This window comes from Pholcus phalangioides, unplaced genomic scaffold (assembly GCF_987345545.1).
Source record: "Pholcus phalangioides strain wild (caught in Gottingen) unplaced genomic scaffold, Ppha-v1.0 ptg000008l_1, whole genome shotgun sequence".
Lineage (NCBI taxonomy): Eukaryota > Metazoa > Arthropoda > Arachnida > Araneae > Pholcidae > Pholcus > Pholcus phalangioides.
The window spans coordinates 29,228,870-29,248,352 of record NW_028301601.1 but is presented as its reverse complement, the minus strand read 5'-3'; the positions used below and the strand labels follow the sequence as shown (position 1 = coordinate 29,248,352).

General features: G+C 37.1%; 1 protein-coding gene across 2 annotated transcripts; it reads left to right on the top strand.

Annotated features, from left to right (window-relative positions):
* The first annotated feature begins 930 nt into the window (after positions 1-930).
* Positions 931-19,359, top strand: phr (deoxyribodipyrimidine photo-lyase photorepair). 2 transcript variants are annotated; one of them, XM_089234513.1, is made up of 10 exons: positions 931-1,310; positions 2,708-2,961; positions 6,493-6,638; positions 7,694-7,876; positions 10,065-10,223; positions 10,355-10,553; positions 12,220-12,372; positions 15,551-15,672; positions 16,976-17,135; positions 19,025-19,359. In XM_089234513.1, exons 1-10 carry the CDS (start codon positions 1,237-1,239, stop codon positions 19,165-19,167), a joined length of 1,593 nt encoding a protein of 530 aa, XP_089090639.1. In that variant the 5' UTR covers positions 931-1,236; the 3' UTR covers positions 19,168-19,359. The 2 variants fall into 2 exon arrangements, with proteins under 2 accessions (XP_089090639.1, XP_089090640.1); XM_089234514.1 differs by having other exon boundaries at positions 968-1,310; positions 18,971-19,300.
* Positions 19,360-19,483: the final 124 nt, after the last annotated feature.

Genomic DNA, 19,483 nt, shown 5'->3' with positions numbered 1-19,483 from the left:
TGCAACAATATGCACTTAAAAATGCAACAATATGCACTTAAAAATGCAAAAATATGCACAAGTGAAAAATAAGAACTTAAAATACAAAATATAATTAAAATACCAAAATGTGCACTTAAAATGCTAAAATATGCATTAAACACTCCAGAATGTTTACTAAAATCTTGAAGTCAAAAATTCCGAAATATGCACAAAAAATGAGAAAATTTGCATTAAAAAAATCACCATGCAAAAAAAAGCAGAGGTGTTTTTAAAATGTCTGGATTATACAGCATCTGTTCCAAAAATATTACCATATGCAAATAACTTCTACATATTTTTTATTCAGACATTTTTTTAATTTTCAGTTTGTTGTACCTGCTCGATAACAAAAACACCAATAGCAAAAGAATTTCGAAATTATTTCTAAAAAAAAATTGAACACTTCAACATATCTCTAGAAATAGCCTTACAATAAAACGGTTAATATTCTTAAAATACTTTGTAAATATGTATTAACTCACTAAATTTCACCTGCTGGAAAAAAAACCGATGTTATGGAAATACTATGAACAATGTTTATTTGAAAAATTATAAATTTTGCTGTCCCGACTTTTTCGCAAAAATTTTCTGGTTTTTCACTTATTTTCAACGAAGCCTAGTTGAAATTACTCAGAAATTACATTAGTATAATTACGACTACCAAAAAGAATATTCATTTCGCATATTTAATTTCGTTTTAATTCACTACAATTTGAAGAGGGGCTTCATTTCCCTCGATTGGCAACTTTCCCGTCATTTTAGAATGAGTTGGCAACTTTGCTCACTTTTGGCATCTTTTTTTTAACGATAATTGGCAGAGTTTTGTATTTCCCGTATTTTGAAACAAAATTTCACGTATTTTCTCGAGAAAATATGGTCAGATAGATGAAAATCATACAACACAATAGTAATTATACAGGGCTTTCGGTAATGAAAATAATATACTGTCGAATCCCGTTATAACGAAATTCCAGGTTTTTGCCTTGTGCCCATGTAAACTTTTCTAGGAGGGATTAGAAAAGTATTCGTTAAAACGAGATTTTCGCTGTAACGGTATTCATTAAAACGGGATTCCACTGTATTTCAGATACTACTTGGAAAAAAGACCAGAGTGGCCATAACTGTGCAACGACCGCCCATCCATAACATTCTCTTTAAACCTACAGCCACGATGTGTAATAGCAATGAAGGTAGTTAAAATGATGTATTTTTTTCATGAATAGAAATCCCTACTCTGTTATAAGCATTTGCGTTCAGTTCAAGAGAAATTATTTGTTTCGCCACTGCAGGTACGCCACTGATTTCTCACTTGAATAAAAAAAAAAAAGTTTCAGTTTCGTAATTTTCCAATGTTTACCATTTTCGGCGGGAAATGAAGTTATTATGTAAACAACATCTTTGTTCGTAATTAGGCAATTAATACTAATCTCAAATGATTTAAACTTGTCACCATGATATAAAAATATTCACGTTTATATTATATTTGATGTTTATTAAGGTTTCTTATTTACAAATTGCCCCCCCCAACTCAACTGAGTACTTCCTTAGGGGGGCATGGCCCCCACATCCTGGAGTAGGGCCCTAGGCTGGGATCTTTTCCGGGCCCCCCGACCTGACTTTCATGGACCCCTTTATGGCGGATTTATTTCGTGAGAAGGAAAAAAATGATGAAATCATCACAGGCCCCAGGGCTAGAGCCTTGCCAGCCCACCCCTTGTGGGAGCCATGGGGGAGGGGTCCTTTTAGTGTATGGTGGGCTGCTGATGGCCTTGATTAGTAATCAACATGAAAGGTAGAACTTATACTACCACTTAACTGAACATGCACCTCTTACACATTCCTCAACGGAATTTCTAACGAATCTGCACAATGTTGTCGAGTTGCACCTGTTTCGTCTTCATGCTGCCATCTATGTGGCTTCCATTTTCTGAAATAAAGATGAAAATGAATTTCCATGTTTTGTCTGTATCGTGTTGCAGGGTTTAAGCTAGATAAAAAAAATTCCTTTAGCAAAAAATCGAAATCGGTGGAAGAGCTTTAGCAAAATGCTGCAATGCTAATGATTTATCGTTGGATGTCTTCTCGTTTCGTACCTCCTGTATGCATTTTTGCGCCACTACTTCTTTCGCATTCTAAGATTTTTTTTTGCATTTTGCCAAAAATTTGATCGTAACTTAGACCCTGTCGTGTTATAGGCATGTCCTGTGGAGAGACTTTCAAATGGGGAACTGGCTCAAGTTCTTGCCTCTATGCTGGAAAACCGCAGAAAACCAACTTCAGCCAACCAGAACTGTGCTGTCAACAGGGTTTGAACCTGAATCCTCGGGATGAGAGTCCAGCAGGATGCCCACACGACCACACAGCTGCAGGGTAGAACTTACAAATTAGAGAAATGAGTGACAAAGAAAATTACTGGAATGGGAGAAGTATGGCAAGACCATAACTCTGCCTAGATAAGGGGGGAAATAGGGGAGTGAGTAACCAAACACAAGTGACCAAAACAGTTTGTAAACATGTGAAAACCAAATAAGTAATTTGGGATACAAAGGATCAGATTAGTGAGCAACCAAAAGAGTTACATAGAGATCAGCAGATCAATTCAGATATATGTATTTGAGAAATCTCGTGGTATCAGAAATTGTACACATTCAACTTGAAAATGATGTATTTTTCAATCATTTTACAGAAAGATGTCGTCACAGAAAAGTAAAGCGGACGAGCCAAAACCTAAGAAACCAAAGACAGAAGCAAGTACCCATTCGGCCGCTGAAAACAAAGACTTCATGCATGAACTACAGGAGGACAGGAAATCTTGTGCAAAGTGCATCACAGACTTCAAGTTCAATAAGAAACGAGTCAGGGTACTTTCTGACGCTAAGGAAATGCCCGATTGGTCCAGGGGTGTTGCGTATTGGATGTCAAGAGATCAACGAGTTCAAGGTAATCAACCCTTCACACGTCTTTTTTTTCCCAGATGGAAATCACTGCTATGAAGTGTTTTATCATCACGTATTCCCAAGAGTGATTTTAACAATCTGTCCAGAGAATTTGTTAGTGTTAGTAAACATCCATGCCCGAACCAGGATTCGAACCCAGACCTGCACAGTCAGAAGCTAGCTCGCTAACCACTCGACTGCCAGGCGGTGGCAGTGTTGGTTGATGAATTCTTCTTGTAACATTGTTTTTGCATCCCCAGAGTCATTAACACATCCAACTGATGCAAATTCAGCGGACAACGAAAGGAATTCACCAGAAATCAGTTTTTCTCTCAACAGATAATTCATTTAAAAAAGAACTTAGAAAGATTTCTCTATTTCATAACATACACAAAAATTGTATTTTACACATTACAATCAGGCTCTAATCTCAACTAAATTCAATACATCTCACAAAAAAATAAAAATAAACTTGCGTCTCTCACCAAGACTCTGGTGGTCTAAGTCCCGTCAAGAGATTTTACAGAAGTTCTAACAGATCTCAATCCATGAGAAAGTCCTTAGTTATTGACAAGATATTTTCCAGAAGGAAATTCCTTTGGAAATTTCATCACAAAGAACGATAAAGAGATGAGAGTTCAGTGACCAGTTCATTGTCAGAAACCAACATGAAAGAATTAGGACGGTATTCACCGTCGTGGTTTAAACTATAGTCACAATTTTTTGATAAGAGATTGGCACGGATTGGTTAAATTCAGGTTTTTAACTAATCTATGTTGATCTCTTATCCAAAAATTGTGACTACACTTTAAACCATGTCAGTGAATACAGCCCTTAATAGCTGTAGATGACCAAGACCTCATGATCAGCCAGAATGTTGCAAAGTCAGGATCGCAGGAAACAGTCTCTCAACATTTGTAGCATCCTCCATACTTCAGATGAGATTGATCATTTAAACCATCTCAGTTGGAACACAAATTGATTCCTTAAGGCAATGGTGCTCAGCAGTTTGGACAATAAGGGCCACTTTATTGGTTTAAAAACACATCAGAGGCCATTTGAGTGATCTGTAAATGTGCCGTGGATCACTTAAGTAATCTAGGATTGTGCTGCAGGTCACAATTTATCTAATAATGGGCTGCAAGTCACTTAAAGCGATTCTGAAATGTGTTATGAACAACTTAAATGATCTGAGAATGTACCGTAGACCACTGATATGATCTGGGAATGTGCTGCAGGTTACTTAAATCAGTGTTTCTCAACTGCCGGGCCGTGAGTGGTTCATTGTTCCATTTTTGCTCATTTATTTCTCATTAATCGTATGTATGGTCGGGCTTTTCAATCACAAAAATGAAATCAACCGCGTCGCTGGCTTTCAAAGGTTGAGAACTTGAATGGTCTGGGCATGTGTCACAGACCACTTAAGTGGTTTGGAACTGCACCATGGGTCACTTAATGTGCCACTTCGTTCATTGTCATAAAAATAGGTTTGAGAGGTCTGCACATGTTTTTGAAATCAAAAATGAGGGTTTTTTGCGCTAGGTTTTATTGATGCATTGCACCATCTTTTTAATCGTAATTATTCCTTCAAATACTCATTTGAAATATATGAATCGTGTCATGCTGTCCTCATCATTTCATACTTTTCAAGTTTTAATCCATTATTAATCTGTATCAGTGGCTCTCCAAATTTTATCATTTGGTACTCCAGTGCTCCAGTCAATTTTTATCCCAGGCTCCCCAGAATAGTGTAATGACTAGGGCTAAGATTTTTATGCTCTAAATACTTCTAAAATATGCTCTATAAAAAATGCATTTATGCTCTTAAAAAACGAAATATGCCCTGTAAAAGGGAAAATATATCCTAAATTTTTTTTTCATTCTTATCTGAAATAATAGTAGTTTTAGCAAAATATATGAGAAGTGTTGATGCAGTCTAGATTATTTTGAACTATTACTTATTGTATAAACGAAAATTCCCTTCGCTTTACCAACTAATCTTATCCAGCCAAAATTTCCCTTAAAAATTTCACTTTTAAGTAAGTTTTTCCTTACATATTCAAGATTAATGTGCTGCCATCTATAGGTGAAAATACCTAGCCAAGTACGGTATTTAGCTTTAGAAAAGTATCGCGCAAAATTAAGATAAATAAATGATTCTTTTTATTTGATAGAAACTCTCAAAATTTCCCACAAACGCTAAAAAATTACCCGGTTTACCAATTTTAGCTAATTTTTCCCCCACGACTTACAGACACCGATTCAGATTATTACTCTATTTATAGCCACACACCAGTGTCCTTGAAGAGCTAGTGTTTTTCCGCTCAAAAAATTCAATGTCATTGTCGATTGGTTGAAAAACCTGAATTTCAGGATTTTTTACCAAACTGCGATGACGTTCCATTTTTAGTGCATAAAAATCCTAGCCCTAGGAGCTCTTGTCCATGGGCGGAGATACGGGGGGGCATGGGGGGGATATTAGATTAGTAGACTGATCTAATGTATATATGTATAGATGAATTGACATCATCATCGTGCCCCCCCCCCCAGCAATAATGACCTTGCCCCCCCCCCCCAGACTGCTCTTGTCAGAGGCAGGAACTGCAAAAACCAGTTTGAAGTGGGATTGGAATAGTGACGAAAAAATTTAATATACTTTTATTTATTATTACTTTTTATCAAAATTTATGAAATATGCAAAATATGTCTTAAAATTGTAAAAATATACTGTGTCACGTAAAGATAGCAAAAAAAACTACCCCCCCCCCCCCGACTTTTGAAAATACACTAAAAATGGTGTATATATATATACATACATTGAGTATACATGAAATGACGATGCAAACGCCCTGATGCAAAGATACAGAAATCGCAGTTCTAGAAATAACGAACTGTTTCAAAGCACCAAATAGGCACATATCAATATTGCCAACTCACCACGACAACCTTGAAAATGCCCTTTGGAGTTTCATTGTACATTTTAAGAACCCCTGGTCTATAAATTTCTTCATTGCAGTCGATTCTTTCTAATCTGGCGTATATCAGACCAGGGTATGCCAGACTACTGAAAGTTATTTGAAAAAGCCCATGTGAATAAAAAATTTATGTGGAAAGACATACAGTGCCATGTTTTTTTTCTTTCTTCAATGCTTGAAGAGAACCTGTCTGAAAAAAACGCTGTATTAGTGCACTGCCAGATTATCTGCACTCATGACGTAAATTGGTGTTACTTATCGCTTGAATTAATACTTTAACGAACGAATTTGGCAGAGCAGTGGTTGTGCTATTCTCAATGAGGTTATTGGTGTACAGCTAAACCCGTTCAAAACGTAATGTCATGATGATAATAATTTTCTGTTTTAGACTAGTTTCTATTTCACAAAGGTGCACATTATAGTGCTAATCATCAACCGGACTTTTGATTCCATTCAAGGCATGTTTCCGTCTCGTACAGTGTCCATCTTAAACAGGTTTCACTGCATTTATGTTTCTAAGACTCCCTTTGTATCGTATTACATTTCTTTGTACCTTTCAGATAATTGGGCTCTACTGTACGCACAGCACTTGGCTCTCAAAGTGGAAGTTCCGTTGCATGTCTGTTTCTGCCTGGTTCCGAAGTTTCTCGATGCTACTATAAGACATTATCGTTTTATGCTCGAAGGACTAAAAGAAGTAGCCGCAGTAAGTGTTGTTTTAATATATTTTATCTTAGTACTTATGAAAACGACCAGTATCATTGGTTTTCAGTTCCAAAGGGGTTAGCACAGGGTCCTCTCGTTTGATGGGCCTAGATTTGAATCATAGTTAGAGGTGTGAAAGCATAGCTGACATGTTCAGTAGAATGTGGTTGCCCAGTTTGATAATACACTCGCCTACCTGTAGGAAAGGGTTCTCGTACTTGCTCACTTCTAAACAAAATCTTTCCTGATGCAGAGTTACAAGAGATACTGCACAAGATGTACTGCAGAGCCAGAGCATGTGGCTAATGACAGGTAGTAAACTGCTCAATTGTGGAAAACCTCATCTATATTAATTAGTGCTCAAACCTCCTCAGTTAAAGATACAAAAAAAAGCTACAATTGGCAATGTTAATTGTAAGTTCTGGTTTAATTAGCCCTCGTGTGTAGAAAATGACTGCAGTACAATTTGAATAAATGACCGAAGTGATATGTTTGGAATCAGCTAACTGTAGCTCCGAGTAATTTCTTCATTTCTAGCCCTCAAGTACACACATGACTTTATACGTTCTAGGTTGTGGAGTGGGATCTTATGATGGCACCACTTTAATGTCACTCCTTGTTACAACATGCATCCAGACATTTCTCCAGTTTTCCCCCAGAGAACTGCTGTTCAAAATTTAACTAACATTGAAACCTAGATAAATTTGTCAGTTATATCATTATCTCTGCCATCTTTCCTGATATACACAATCTAATGAAACTTAGGGTGAGGTATTGCAATGCCATAGCAGGGGGACTTGACCCTAAGATGTGAGAAAATAACTGAAAAAGGGGTGGAAGATGGCCATATCTAATGCTCTATCACTTCGTTCCCCCTCCAAAAATGTAAGTGGTCCCCTTCCAAACGAAATTTCCAGGTATTGTATTTGAAATGTTTCAGGAAAGAGTCTCGCTTTTAATTTCAGTTTGATGTTGAGTGCTTTCACTTGCTGAATTATGATTTTTCCTTTGCTTTTTATATATGAGTTCTATTCATTCAATGTTGATGATTTCTAGGAATGTGAATCTCTAAATATCAGCTTTCATCTGCTGCTGGGCGAAGCGAAAGAAGTTCTGCCACCTTTCATCAAGAAACATAAAATCGGTGGTTTAGTGACAGACTTCTCACCTCTGAGAGTTCCCATGAACTGGGTGAAAGATGTTCAAAAAAATTTAATGGATGATATCCCTTTCTGTCAGGTACAGCCTTCCCCCCCCCATTTCCTTTTTTATTATATATGTATGAGGTATGTATTTACACAGTTGAATCCCTATTTAACCGATTTCCATGATTGAAAAAATTGTTTTTCGGTCACTGTGTATATACACTGCTGGCCACCGTAAATGCAACACCCTGAAGGAAGCATGCAAATAATATGAAATTTACAACATGCATTAGCGGAGGTGAGATATGCAAATGATTAGAATTTCAGCGCAGACGCACATCACGCGCGCCTGTGGTGCCACTTCAAAGCGCTATTTAAGGCTTGGAGATTTCGACGATTTGAAGTACGGCAATTGTGTTTTTCTTGTGGTTTTTTCAAAAAAGCGATCAATTATGCCTCGTAGAAAACAGCGATCATCTTTTGATCAAGTATCCGAGTTCGACAGAGGAAGGATAGTGGCCTACCGAGATTGTGGATTATCTTTCAGGGAAATCGGTAGTCGTGTTGGACGAAACCAAACCATTGTAATGCGGATATGTGATCGTTGGATGCAGGAGGGTACGACGGACCAATGTGTTCGATCGCATCCACCTCAGTACACCACTTCACGTGATGACAGGCATATGGCAGTGACGGATCGCTCAGCCACATCACGAACCATAGCACAGCACATTCAGTCTGTACCGCATCATCCAGTGTCTGCGCGTACCATTCGACACCGTTTACAGCAGAGTGGTCTGTCCGCAAGACGTCCATTGCTTCGTCTACCCTTGACGCAGAACCACAGACGTCTGCGCCGCCAATGGTGCGATGAAAGAAGGATGTGGACGGCACAATGGAATGAAATTGTCTTTACTGACGAGTCACGCTTCTGTCTGCAACACCACGATTTTCGGATTCGAGTCTGGAGACACCGTGGAGAGAGTATGCTGAACAGCTGCGTTATGCACCGCCACACTGGTCCTGCACCGAGTATTATGGTATGGGGCGGTATTGGATATCACACTCGCACTCCTCTAGTACGCATTGCCGGTACTTTAAAAAGCCAGCGCGACATCTCCGAGGTGTTGGAGCCAGTTGTCCTTCCTTACCTTCAGGGCTTGCCCACAGCCATATTTCAACAGGATAATGCGCGACCACACGTGGAACGCATTGTCCAAAGGTTTTTCGTCAATCGCCAGATTGAATTGCTTCCCTGGCCAGCTCGCTCTCCGGATCTTTCGCCGATAGAAAACATGGTGGTCCATGGTTGCTCAACGATTGACCCAGATTGCATCCCCAGCTGCCACACCAGATCAACTTTGGCAACGCGTGGAAGCTGCTTGGTCTGCTGTACCCCAAGAACACATCCAAAGTCTCTTTGAATCAATGCCGAGGCGTGTGGCAGCGGTGATCTCCAACAATGGCGGCTACTCTGGCTACTGATTTTGGCAGGAACCACACTTCACAGAAGTCTATAAATTTAATCATTTGATGCTTGGTCAACATGTTATCTACAAAATAAATATTGTTGCGATATCTCTTGTCTTTCTTGGTGTTGCAATTTGGGTGGCCAGCAGTGTATATGATATAACTCCCCAGAAGAATGTTTAAGTTCATTACGGTTGAGTAATAGTCACTGTGTATGTAGAGCTGATTGGTTTTTATGGCTACTATTCAAGTGTATATGTGTCATTGGGTTATTCTCATGAAATAACACCAAAAATGAAATAAAAAAGTTACAAAAAAAATGTCAACCAAAAAATTCCTTGAGGCAATTCTTTACCTGCTAATAAATTAAATATAGTCGGCAATGAAGTTTGTTAAAAATTCATGGTGAAAAATTTGTGAGCCGTGGGCATTTTTCCCTTTTGCTTATGTAAGAGAGAGGTCTTAACTGTATCAGGTTTCTGTGATACAGAAAGCTTTCCAAATCAGATTCATATAACTATCATTGTATATAAATCTCCTGCAGTATAATACTGTGGAGTCTATCAAACGAACTTATATTATACATTTTTCCGTGTTATAAAATTTTTACTTGAACACTCATATTTTTGTTGACTGAAAACTACTTCTCTTTAATAATGTTTTCGATAGAATGAAGTAAGTGCCTGTATTGTTTAGGAATTCAACTGAATTAAAAACTATTGAAATACGGGTTCGTTGTCTTTCAGTTTAGTCTCTTAATAAATAAGAGTCTTATTATTATTTATTGTATTTGCATTTTTCAATCTTTCCAGGTGGATGCACACAACATAGTTCCATGTTGGGTAGCTTCTGATAAATTAGAGTATGGAGCCAGAACGATACGGCGCAAAATCCACGACAAATTGAAGGAGTTTCTCACCCATTTTCCTGCTGTGGCGAAACATAATCACTCGCCGTCGAAACCTTCACCGGTAACTGATTAGCAATTTCTATTTGTCCCAATAAATCTACAGGTTTATACTTAAAGTTTATTCTTTGATTGCTTTTTGCTTTGCCATTCTATTCCAAAAAAAAAGTTTTTGATATCACTCTGTTGTTTCAGGAAATAAAATGGAATAATGTGGAGAAGTCTCTTGAGGTGAATATGGAAGTCGGAGATTGCGACTGGGCAGTCCCTGGTTCAAAATCTGGCCTGTCACAGCTGTCAGATTTTTGCAACAAGAGGCTCCGGTATTTTGATGACCAGAGGAACAATCCAACGAAAGATGCATTGAGTGATCTGTCTCCGTGGGTGCATTTTGGTAAGATTTATATTTGTGTTAATATTTTGAGTTTTATTTGTGTTTATGAAACTGATATAAATATTTCACATGATGTGTGTGTGCTAAATATTTAGCATAAACATAGTTCTCAAGTGAGGTATTTATTTAAGCTACTGTTAAGCTATTATTACAGCACACAAACTTCACTCATATCGCCATACAGCAGTTTTCGGCCAGATATGCTGTGTTATCCCCTGTGTGAGTGGCATGGTGGTAAGATGTTTGTCTATACCACCGTAAAGATTTCTGTCAGATCCCACAGTGACTTATCTGAGGATGATGTCACTCTGCGCTATCTATGCAAAGGTTTTTAGCAGCTGGCTGATGCGAAGATATATTTTGGAAACAGAGAAAATTCAATTTCCAAAATATATCTTCGCATCAGCCAGCTGTTAAAAACCTTTGTATGGATAGCGGAGAGTGACATCATCCCTAGATATGCTGTATTTCTGCTGCTGGCAGCCCAGAAACTTAAAAGGGGAGGGGTGATCACATGACTTGTATTCTATGGGGCAATCCAATAATTTTGGCCTTCCCAACCATTTTTATAAAATTATTGTTTTTCCCCCTTATTTTTTTAAATCAAGAATTGAGATAGTTCTTATGACTCAGAAATTGTATTATACTAATTGTGAAGTCTAATTATCATCATTAATTATAGCCATACAAGTATATTCATTATTCATCTCATATATTTTTCAAACTTTTTTTTTTGTCTTTTTTTGTGAATTACATTTTTACCTACTATAACTTTCAGTAGCTCTTTATTTTCTGCCATTAATGATTTTTCAGCAATCTTAGCGATAGGTGACAAGACTATTATGGTCGATAGGTGCCTTTGACTATATTTTTACTGTAATTGGCAACTTTACTTACCTTTGGCTATTTCTTGGATGTAATTGGCAAATTTACTTGTATTCTGCAATTTTTTGGTTGTAATTGGCAAATTTACTTGTATTCTGCAATTTTTTGGTTGTAATTGGCAACTTCCCGTTGACTATTTCTTGGTTGTAATTGTCAAGTTTACTTGTATTCTGTAATTTTTTGCGATGTCACTTATGGATCCTGATTTTTCTTACTTTTAAAAAGGAAATATGGTGAGCCTATAGGCATTGTGGGAGTGTGTATTGATACCTTTCTATCAGAACACCTTTCGCCGGCCGGAGGTTGTGCACCCCTGCTCTGTAGAAAGTCATATTACGCTTTTTTCATAGTCTTGCACATAGGGGACTTCCAGTGAGAGCATATTAAGGCACTATCTATCGGTGGCCGCCTCAGGTTTGGTTTGGAAAGAATTTATCTATGTCCTTCCCCAGGATCAAGATGATAATTTCTTTACCAACCAAACCTGAGACGACCATTGATTGATGGATAAAATCCACCAGCTATATTTATTTAAGCTGCATGACATGGACATTGGTACGTGCAATGAAACTAGCAAGATTAGGTTTACTGTAATGACCCATATTTCACAAGGCGTTCCCATATTTTCCTGTATTTTTAACAAGCTTGATTTGTTTTCAATAAGATTTTTTTCTTTTCTGTTTCTTTTTAACGAATCATGTCTGTGAACATTGGTCCACAGAGTTTTATTGAATTTCCCCCCTCCCTTGAAATCCATTCTCAACCTTTTAGCATTTTTCAGGTCAAATATCTGTACAAAGATGCATACTGACTGTTCAAAAATTCCGAAGCAAGTTCCCGAAGTCAGTTGATGCTTACGTCGAGGAAGCTATCATACGGAGAGAACTATCAGATAATTTTTGCTATTACAACCCCAACTACGATAATATAGAAGGTAAATAGATTGTTTTATTTATGTTTGCTTCTATATATGTTGTGATTGCAATTTTTTTTTGGATTAATCAAAACCAATGTCAGATGAAGAAAAAATTATCTTGATACAATATAGGGTACTTACATATTATCCATGCCAGGTTGGTGTTTTTTGGTGTGTTAAGAAAAATTGAACACACACAACACTTGCTTGTGAGACAACGGCTAACTATGTGACTATTAAGATTTTTTCCACAAAAGGGTTTACTCTGTTATGTGTACTGTAAATTTGATAAATCTGGTTATTATATAAAATAACTAGTTATCTTATATATAAATGTGAAAGTATGTATGTATGTATGTATGCTCTTTATACAAATCTACAGTTTTAGACCGATCGTCGCCAGATTTTGCATATATACCAAACAGGTCCGGGATTGAACCGTAGGCTACTTTAAAAGTTCGTCAGAGCTGGGCAAATGCCCGAAATGGGCGAAAAACTGTCGGGCAACAATAGTTTTGGGGCCTCAACAATTACTTTCGGAACGTTTACTTTGGTTACCGTGGTTTCCAACAATGCATTTCAGACGTGAATATATGCCTTTACAATGGTTTGTCACACCTTTAATTCTGTTATTATAACAGTTTATTCTTTTATAACGGTTTGTCACTTTTCCAATTTAATTGCAGAAAACCCGGGAAGCGCCGGGTATTTCTGCTAGCCTATATACAGGTTGTCCTGTAAGTGATAATGCGGCCTTTATCTCATCAACCGCCCATCGTATAGGTATAGTTTCAATTTAAAAAATGCGTAAAAGGCGTTTGAATAATATTCGCTGCACAAGCTGGACGTATGACGTCGCTAACAACAGAGAACAACAACTACGCTGACAAAACTGGGAATAAAAATGTTCAACGCCAACTGATGAACTCAATGCTTGCCTCAAATCATCAACACTCTGGCACGAAGTTAAAAAATCATCATTATCCACCAACATGCGAGTTCAACTGCAAAATGACTCAGCACTGCTATCATTTTCACATCAGTTGACCAACCAGTAGACCCAAGCACTGGACCGATTACGTTCCCAAATGGATTTTGCCAGTTGTTAAACTCAGTTCAAGAACTTGCAGACAAAGTCTTCCCAAACATTCAACAGTTGCATCATTGAAGCAACGATTCTAACTGGATGTGACAAAGAAAAAGAAGTCTTCATTCCACGTATCCCAATTATCACCGAAGAAATGCCATTCACTTTCAAGCGATTACAGTTCCCGATTCGTTTAGCTTTTGCCATGACAATCAACAAAGCGCAAGGCCAGTCCTTAGCAGTGGCAGGTATCAACTTACTTGAGCCCTGTTTTTCACACGGACACCTTTTCGTCACCTGATCGCGTGTTGGTAATAGCAAAAATTTGTACATCTACACACCAGATGGAAAAAGAAAAAATATTGTGTATCCACAAGTGATTGCCTGAAGATTTTAATTAAAATATTTAAAAATAAAAGTAATTTTTTCGTACTTGATGCAGAAATTTTTTTGATTAAGAAATAATTAATAAGCTATACATATATAAATTTTTTACAGGGCGGGCAACGTCGCCGGGTACCGTGGTTCCCAACAATGCGTTTCAGACGTGTATATATGCCTTTACAATGTGGTTTGTCACACCTTCAATTCTGTTATTATAACAGTTTATTCCTTTATAACGGTTTGTCACTCTTTTCCAATCCTCCCAGTAATTGAAGAAAATCCGGGAAGCGCCGGGTATTTCAGCTAGCCTATATACAGGGTGGCCTGTAAGTGATAATGCAGCCTTTATCTTATCAACCGCTCATCGTATAGGTATAGTTTCAATTTAAAAAACTCTGGCACAAAGTTAACCCTCTGGTACGAAGTTAAAATGTTATCATTATCCACCAACATGTGAGTTCAACTGCAAAATGACTCAACACTGCTATCATTTTCACATCAGTTGATCAAACTTGGCAATGGAAGAATTCCCGTAGACCCAAGTGCTGGACTGATTACGTTCCCAAATGAATCTTGCCAGTTGTTAAATTCAGTTCAAGAACTTGCAGACAAGGTCTTCCCAAACATTCAACAAAATCACAGAAACCATGAATGGCTTTGTGAGAGAGCGATTCTGGCACCGAAAAATGACAGTGTGAACAAGATCAACGAAAAAATCCTAAAAATTATTCCGAGAGACTCCACATCTTATAAATCGGTTGACACTGTCACAGACACGGCGCAGACAGTTCTCATCCTGCCACCACACAACTTGACCCTCAAAGTCGGAGCACCTATAATGCTTTTAAGAATTTGGAGACACCGATACTCTGCAATGGCAACAGACTCTGCGTGAAGAAATTGCACACTTACATCATTGAAGCAACGATTCTAACTGGGTGTTCCGGAGGAGAAGACACGTTCACATTCCACGTATCCCAATTATCACTGAAGAAATTAAATTCACTTTCAAGCGATTACAGTTCCCGATTCATTTAACTTTTGCTATGACAATCAACAAAGCGCAAAGCCAGTTGTTAGCAGTGGCAGGTATCAACCTACTTGAGCCCTGTTTTTCACACAGACAGCTTTTCGTCGCCTGTTCTCGTGTTGGTAATCCTAAAAATTTGTACATCTACACACCAGATGGAAAAAGAAAAAATATTGTGTAGCCACAAGCGATTGTCTGAAGTTTTTAATTAAAATGTTTAAAAAAAGTAATTTTTCTTACTTAATGCAGAAATATTTTGATTAAGAAATAATTAATAAGCTATACATATATACATTTTTTACGGGGCGGGCAACGCATCGCCGGGTATCAGCTAGTTATATGCATAATTGCCAGTAAAATTTATGTTTTCAGTGTGTATCAAATTTACTAATGATGCTGAGGTATTATGCATATATTCGCTGGTAGAAGTGATAAATTTATCAAACTTTCTAAGACATTGATAAGTGTGCATAATAACTGGTTATCATGTACAATAACCGATTTATCGCATTTACTGTAAAGGCTATAATTCACATTATCACTGATACCATTCATTACTGGCAGTTAATCTCCCTGGCACAGATAATATGTAGGTACCCAATAAAGTTCTGAAATTAGACATGCAGTAAAATGAACAAATTTCTAATATCCTGTAGGCATTTATTTATTTTTCCACCTGTCCTTTATCATTGCAGGGGCTTACGCTTGGGCTCAGCAAACACTGAAAGAGCATTCTAAAGACAAAAGGGAGTACCTTTACACATCAAAAGAGCTGGAAAATTCTGATACGCATGATCTGTTGTGGAATGCTGCGCAGGTACAGAGTTATTCAACTTAATGTTTATGTATTTTCTAACCATTCCTATCTATAGAATGGAAATTTAGACAGTTCATATGGAATTATTATGATGAAATTAGTTTATTTTTCTGGATCTTGCAAACTATTATAATCAAAAATTTTATAAAAATTATAGTTTTCCTCTATAACATACACATCTGCCAACTTTCCAAATTTAGCCTAACAATGTCGGATTTCAGAATGTTTGCATGGCTTGTGAACTATGATTTCATATTGCAGGTTTCAATTATTGCCATCAACATGGAAAATGAAGAAAAGAAACATGTGGTTGACAGTTTCCTGCTGCCATTGCTTTTTTGCTTTAGAAAACAACCTTCACCCCCCCCCCCCCTTTAAAATGGAAAACTCTAGCTTTTTCATATTACCTGAATCATCACATCACCTGAACTCTAGGCGCTGTACTCTGCATGAACGGTGGTCAAAGCCATCCAGATTAATGAAGTGCCCAAGTGGTGCATTAGCAAGATGCTCATCTTCCACCATGAAGGTTACCATCACGGTCCATGAATTCAAATCTGGGGTGAGAACATCAAAAACAACTTCTATACCTACCGAACCTGGGACGACCACCAATAAATGGTGCCTTCATTTCCCACCCAAATCCACTGGTTGGGCATTGCCATATGGCGATATGACCGGAGTTGGTAGTGCTGTAAAGTAGATCTATAAAGTAAACCAACATGGCACCCTGTTCACGTTGAAATGGTTTTTTTTATACATGTATCATCGAAGATAGTTGGTAGGTAATTCAATAGATATTACTATACCGGCAATATTTCATAGCAAAAATTACAGAAAAATCAAAATCTTTATACCATAAAATACCAGATATTGCTAGTTATGGGCAAAATTCTTAATTTATTGCTAAAAATAGCAGATGAGAGAAGGGGGGGGGGGAGATTGGGAGCTTCTATAAATCTGAGGTTATTAGAATTATTTCACGAAAAAATGTTTAATGAAAATGTCTAGTATAAATGTTATTCAAGGAATCATCATTGAAAAAAAAAAAAAGGGCATTTCTTTCAAATAGTCGGACGACAAATGATGATGAAAAGTATATTAAAAGTCTCGTAAAATATGGGTGATATATATGATCATACATATAGTCACTGCTTATGTTGATTCTTATGTCCATAAGAAAAATCGGTCATGCAAAAGTATGTTTGCTGGATTTTGGTAAGAAAGTTGCAGGATTTTTGCCTTCTAAAAGTTGACAGGTCTGAGCATATTATAAATTTAACTTTTTCTTTTTATGACGTAGACACAGATGGTCACTACAGGAAAAATGCATGGATTTCTGCGAATGTATTGGGCCAAAAAGATTCTTGAATGGACGGACTCTCCGGAAAATGCTCTTCGCATTGCAATCTATCTGAATGACAAGTATGAACTTGACGGCAGGGATCCAAATGGCTACGTTGGTAAGTGGGTTTTGGAATTTCTTAAGTCTTACAATGTTTTCACACTCTGGAAGCGGCTACATGAGGAACTATTTTTAAAAGGGAACATTTCCACTTTTTTTCTTAAATGCCCTTTTCAATGGTTTCTAAATCTTGGGGATAAGCTCTGTCGGATTATTCAACACAGTTTATTTAAAAGTCTATTTAACATTCAAATTTTCTCTATTTCAATTTTTACAAAATCTAAATTATATACAGCCCATGATTAGAGATTTCTTACCAACAATCCAGTTCTGTATCTCTATGCTTAACGTCAGTTATTGATCATTCTTTGATCGTGATTAGCATGTAGGTGTCCTCAACTTCACGATAGTCCTTAAAATATGTAAGACCTCATTTCACATCATGCACAGCGGTAGAAAGGGTGCAGAGAAAACCATCGTTATTCATGGCTGCAGAGAAGGACACCACAATTGACTTTATAACATTCAATGAAATGAATGATCAGTGGGAGAGAAAGGATCCACCAATCAGCAACCTTGTTGATGGCACAGGTTGGGACAGCTTATGAGGCTGTGTCATGTGACAAGTCATTGAACACCAGGTTGTCCATTTCGAAGATGAGATCATATATAGCTTGAATTCATTTAGTCCAACAATCACGATAGAGGAGCGTGCATTAGACATATAGGGAGTATACTGATGAACACATAGAGAATTAAAATCTGAACCAGCGAGTGATGAGTAACTGCTCAGGCACTAAATGTTAAAATTAAAATATGATAACCCAAGGGATTAGGTGCAACAAGTAAGTGTTTGGAAACAATCATGATCCGCATATAAACAGGAGTTAAACAAATAAATTTTCGGACTAATCAATCGACGAACTCTGAAAAAATATGATGCCATACATTTTCAGGATGGTGAAAGACTGCTGGAATCACTTGCCATAAAAACAATCTTTTGCTGATCTTTAATTAGAGAATCCAGTGTATTTTTTTGAATCCCATACTCTTTGGCAATTTTTGTTTTTGTAAGAGGTCACACATTTTAATTTCTTTCAAAATATTTTTTTTCGTCCAATGCCAAGCACAATCTTTTCCATTTTGTTGACATAGTGAAAAGGAAATTATAAGAACAGCAGTTAGATCAACTCTTGACTTAGAAATGTCCTATCAATAACCTAATGTATCATACCATTTCATTTATCCAATCAATGCTCAAAGACTGAATTATATGTTTTCAGTTCATCTTCAGTTCATGATCAATCCCACCAACAATTGAACCCTCCTTCCTGGCATGTGTTCGCAAAACACATGTACATTGGTGAGACACACAAATCGGTGAACTCTCTACCTTCCCTCTCTTCGTCTATTTCCTCTTAAGACATGTAGAATGTCTGAATCGAAGTTTACTTTTGATTACTGCTAACTCTGAGATGGCTGGAAGAATAAAATAACTGGAAAAAAAATACCAGAAGAAAAACAAAGTTTGTAAAAAATATAGAGTTGATAGAAATAAGAGTTCGTAAAGTAGAGCGGATTTTAACATTAGCTCTATGGCATGTTGTTCAGGACAGATAACCAGTTCATAAAAAGAAGCAACTTCATAAATTGGAGGTTTATAAAATTGACTGTATTAGAACAGCATTCTGCGATGATGTGGTCTACTCAGTTGATTAGCCTGAACTGGCAATGGGTGTGACAAGAATTAGACCAATGATTTCCCGATGTCAGCAATATTCCTGGAACAGGGTTAGTGGCAAATCGATAAAGGGGTAAAAAAGACAACATTTCATCTTAAAAATTACACTGACTTCTTGAAATCAATTTTACTTCTTTTGTTTATCTCAACAGGCACTGAGGGATATCATTCCATACAACACTTGCACCCAATTTGATTATTTTCAGGTTGCATGTGGTCAATATGTGGTGTGCATGATCAAGGTTGGAAAGAAAGACCAGTGTTTGGGAAGATTCGATACATGAATTACAATGGATGTCAGAGGAAGTTTGATGTGAATGAATTCATAAGCAGGTTCAGAAAGAAGTAGAATGTCACGCAGAGGAGCTTTCAGTTGTTTATTTTCACAAGTATTAATTTCATCGTTTTATTCAAGACTGTATCATTCATTACTTATTTTCATCTCAGATTTTGTTTACAAATAAAATTGTGTTAAATCATTCAACAACTTTGTGCAGAAGTCTTATGTTCACTTAAATTCAATAGCTTTTGTAAAATTGACATTTATAACTTCTTTAATATCAGTTAGGGCTATTTCCCTTCTCATAACTACAATTTTTACTGTGTCGAAATCATTTTTTTTTTTTTTTAGTTCTTGTTGCTGTCTTCCCTCAAAGCTGTTTATT

Coding starts and splice junctions, on each gene's coding strand:
- phr (XM_089234513.1), top strand. CDS start 1,237: ATGAATAGAAATCCCTACTCTGTTATAAGCATTTGCGTTCAGTTCAAG. Junction 10,554..12,219: donor GTCTCCGTGGGTGCATTTTG/GTAAGATTTATA, acceptor AGCATTTTTCAG/GTCAAATATCTGTACAAAGA. Junction 17,136..19,024: donor GGATCCAAATGGCTACGTTG/GTAAGTGGGTTT, acceptor GATTATTTTCAG/GTTGCATGTGGTCAATATGT.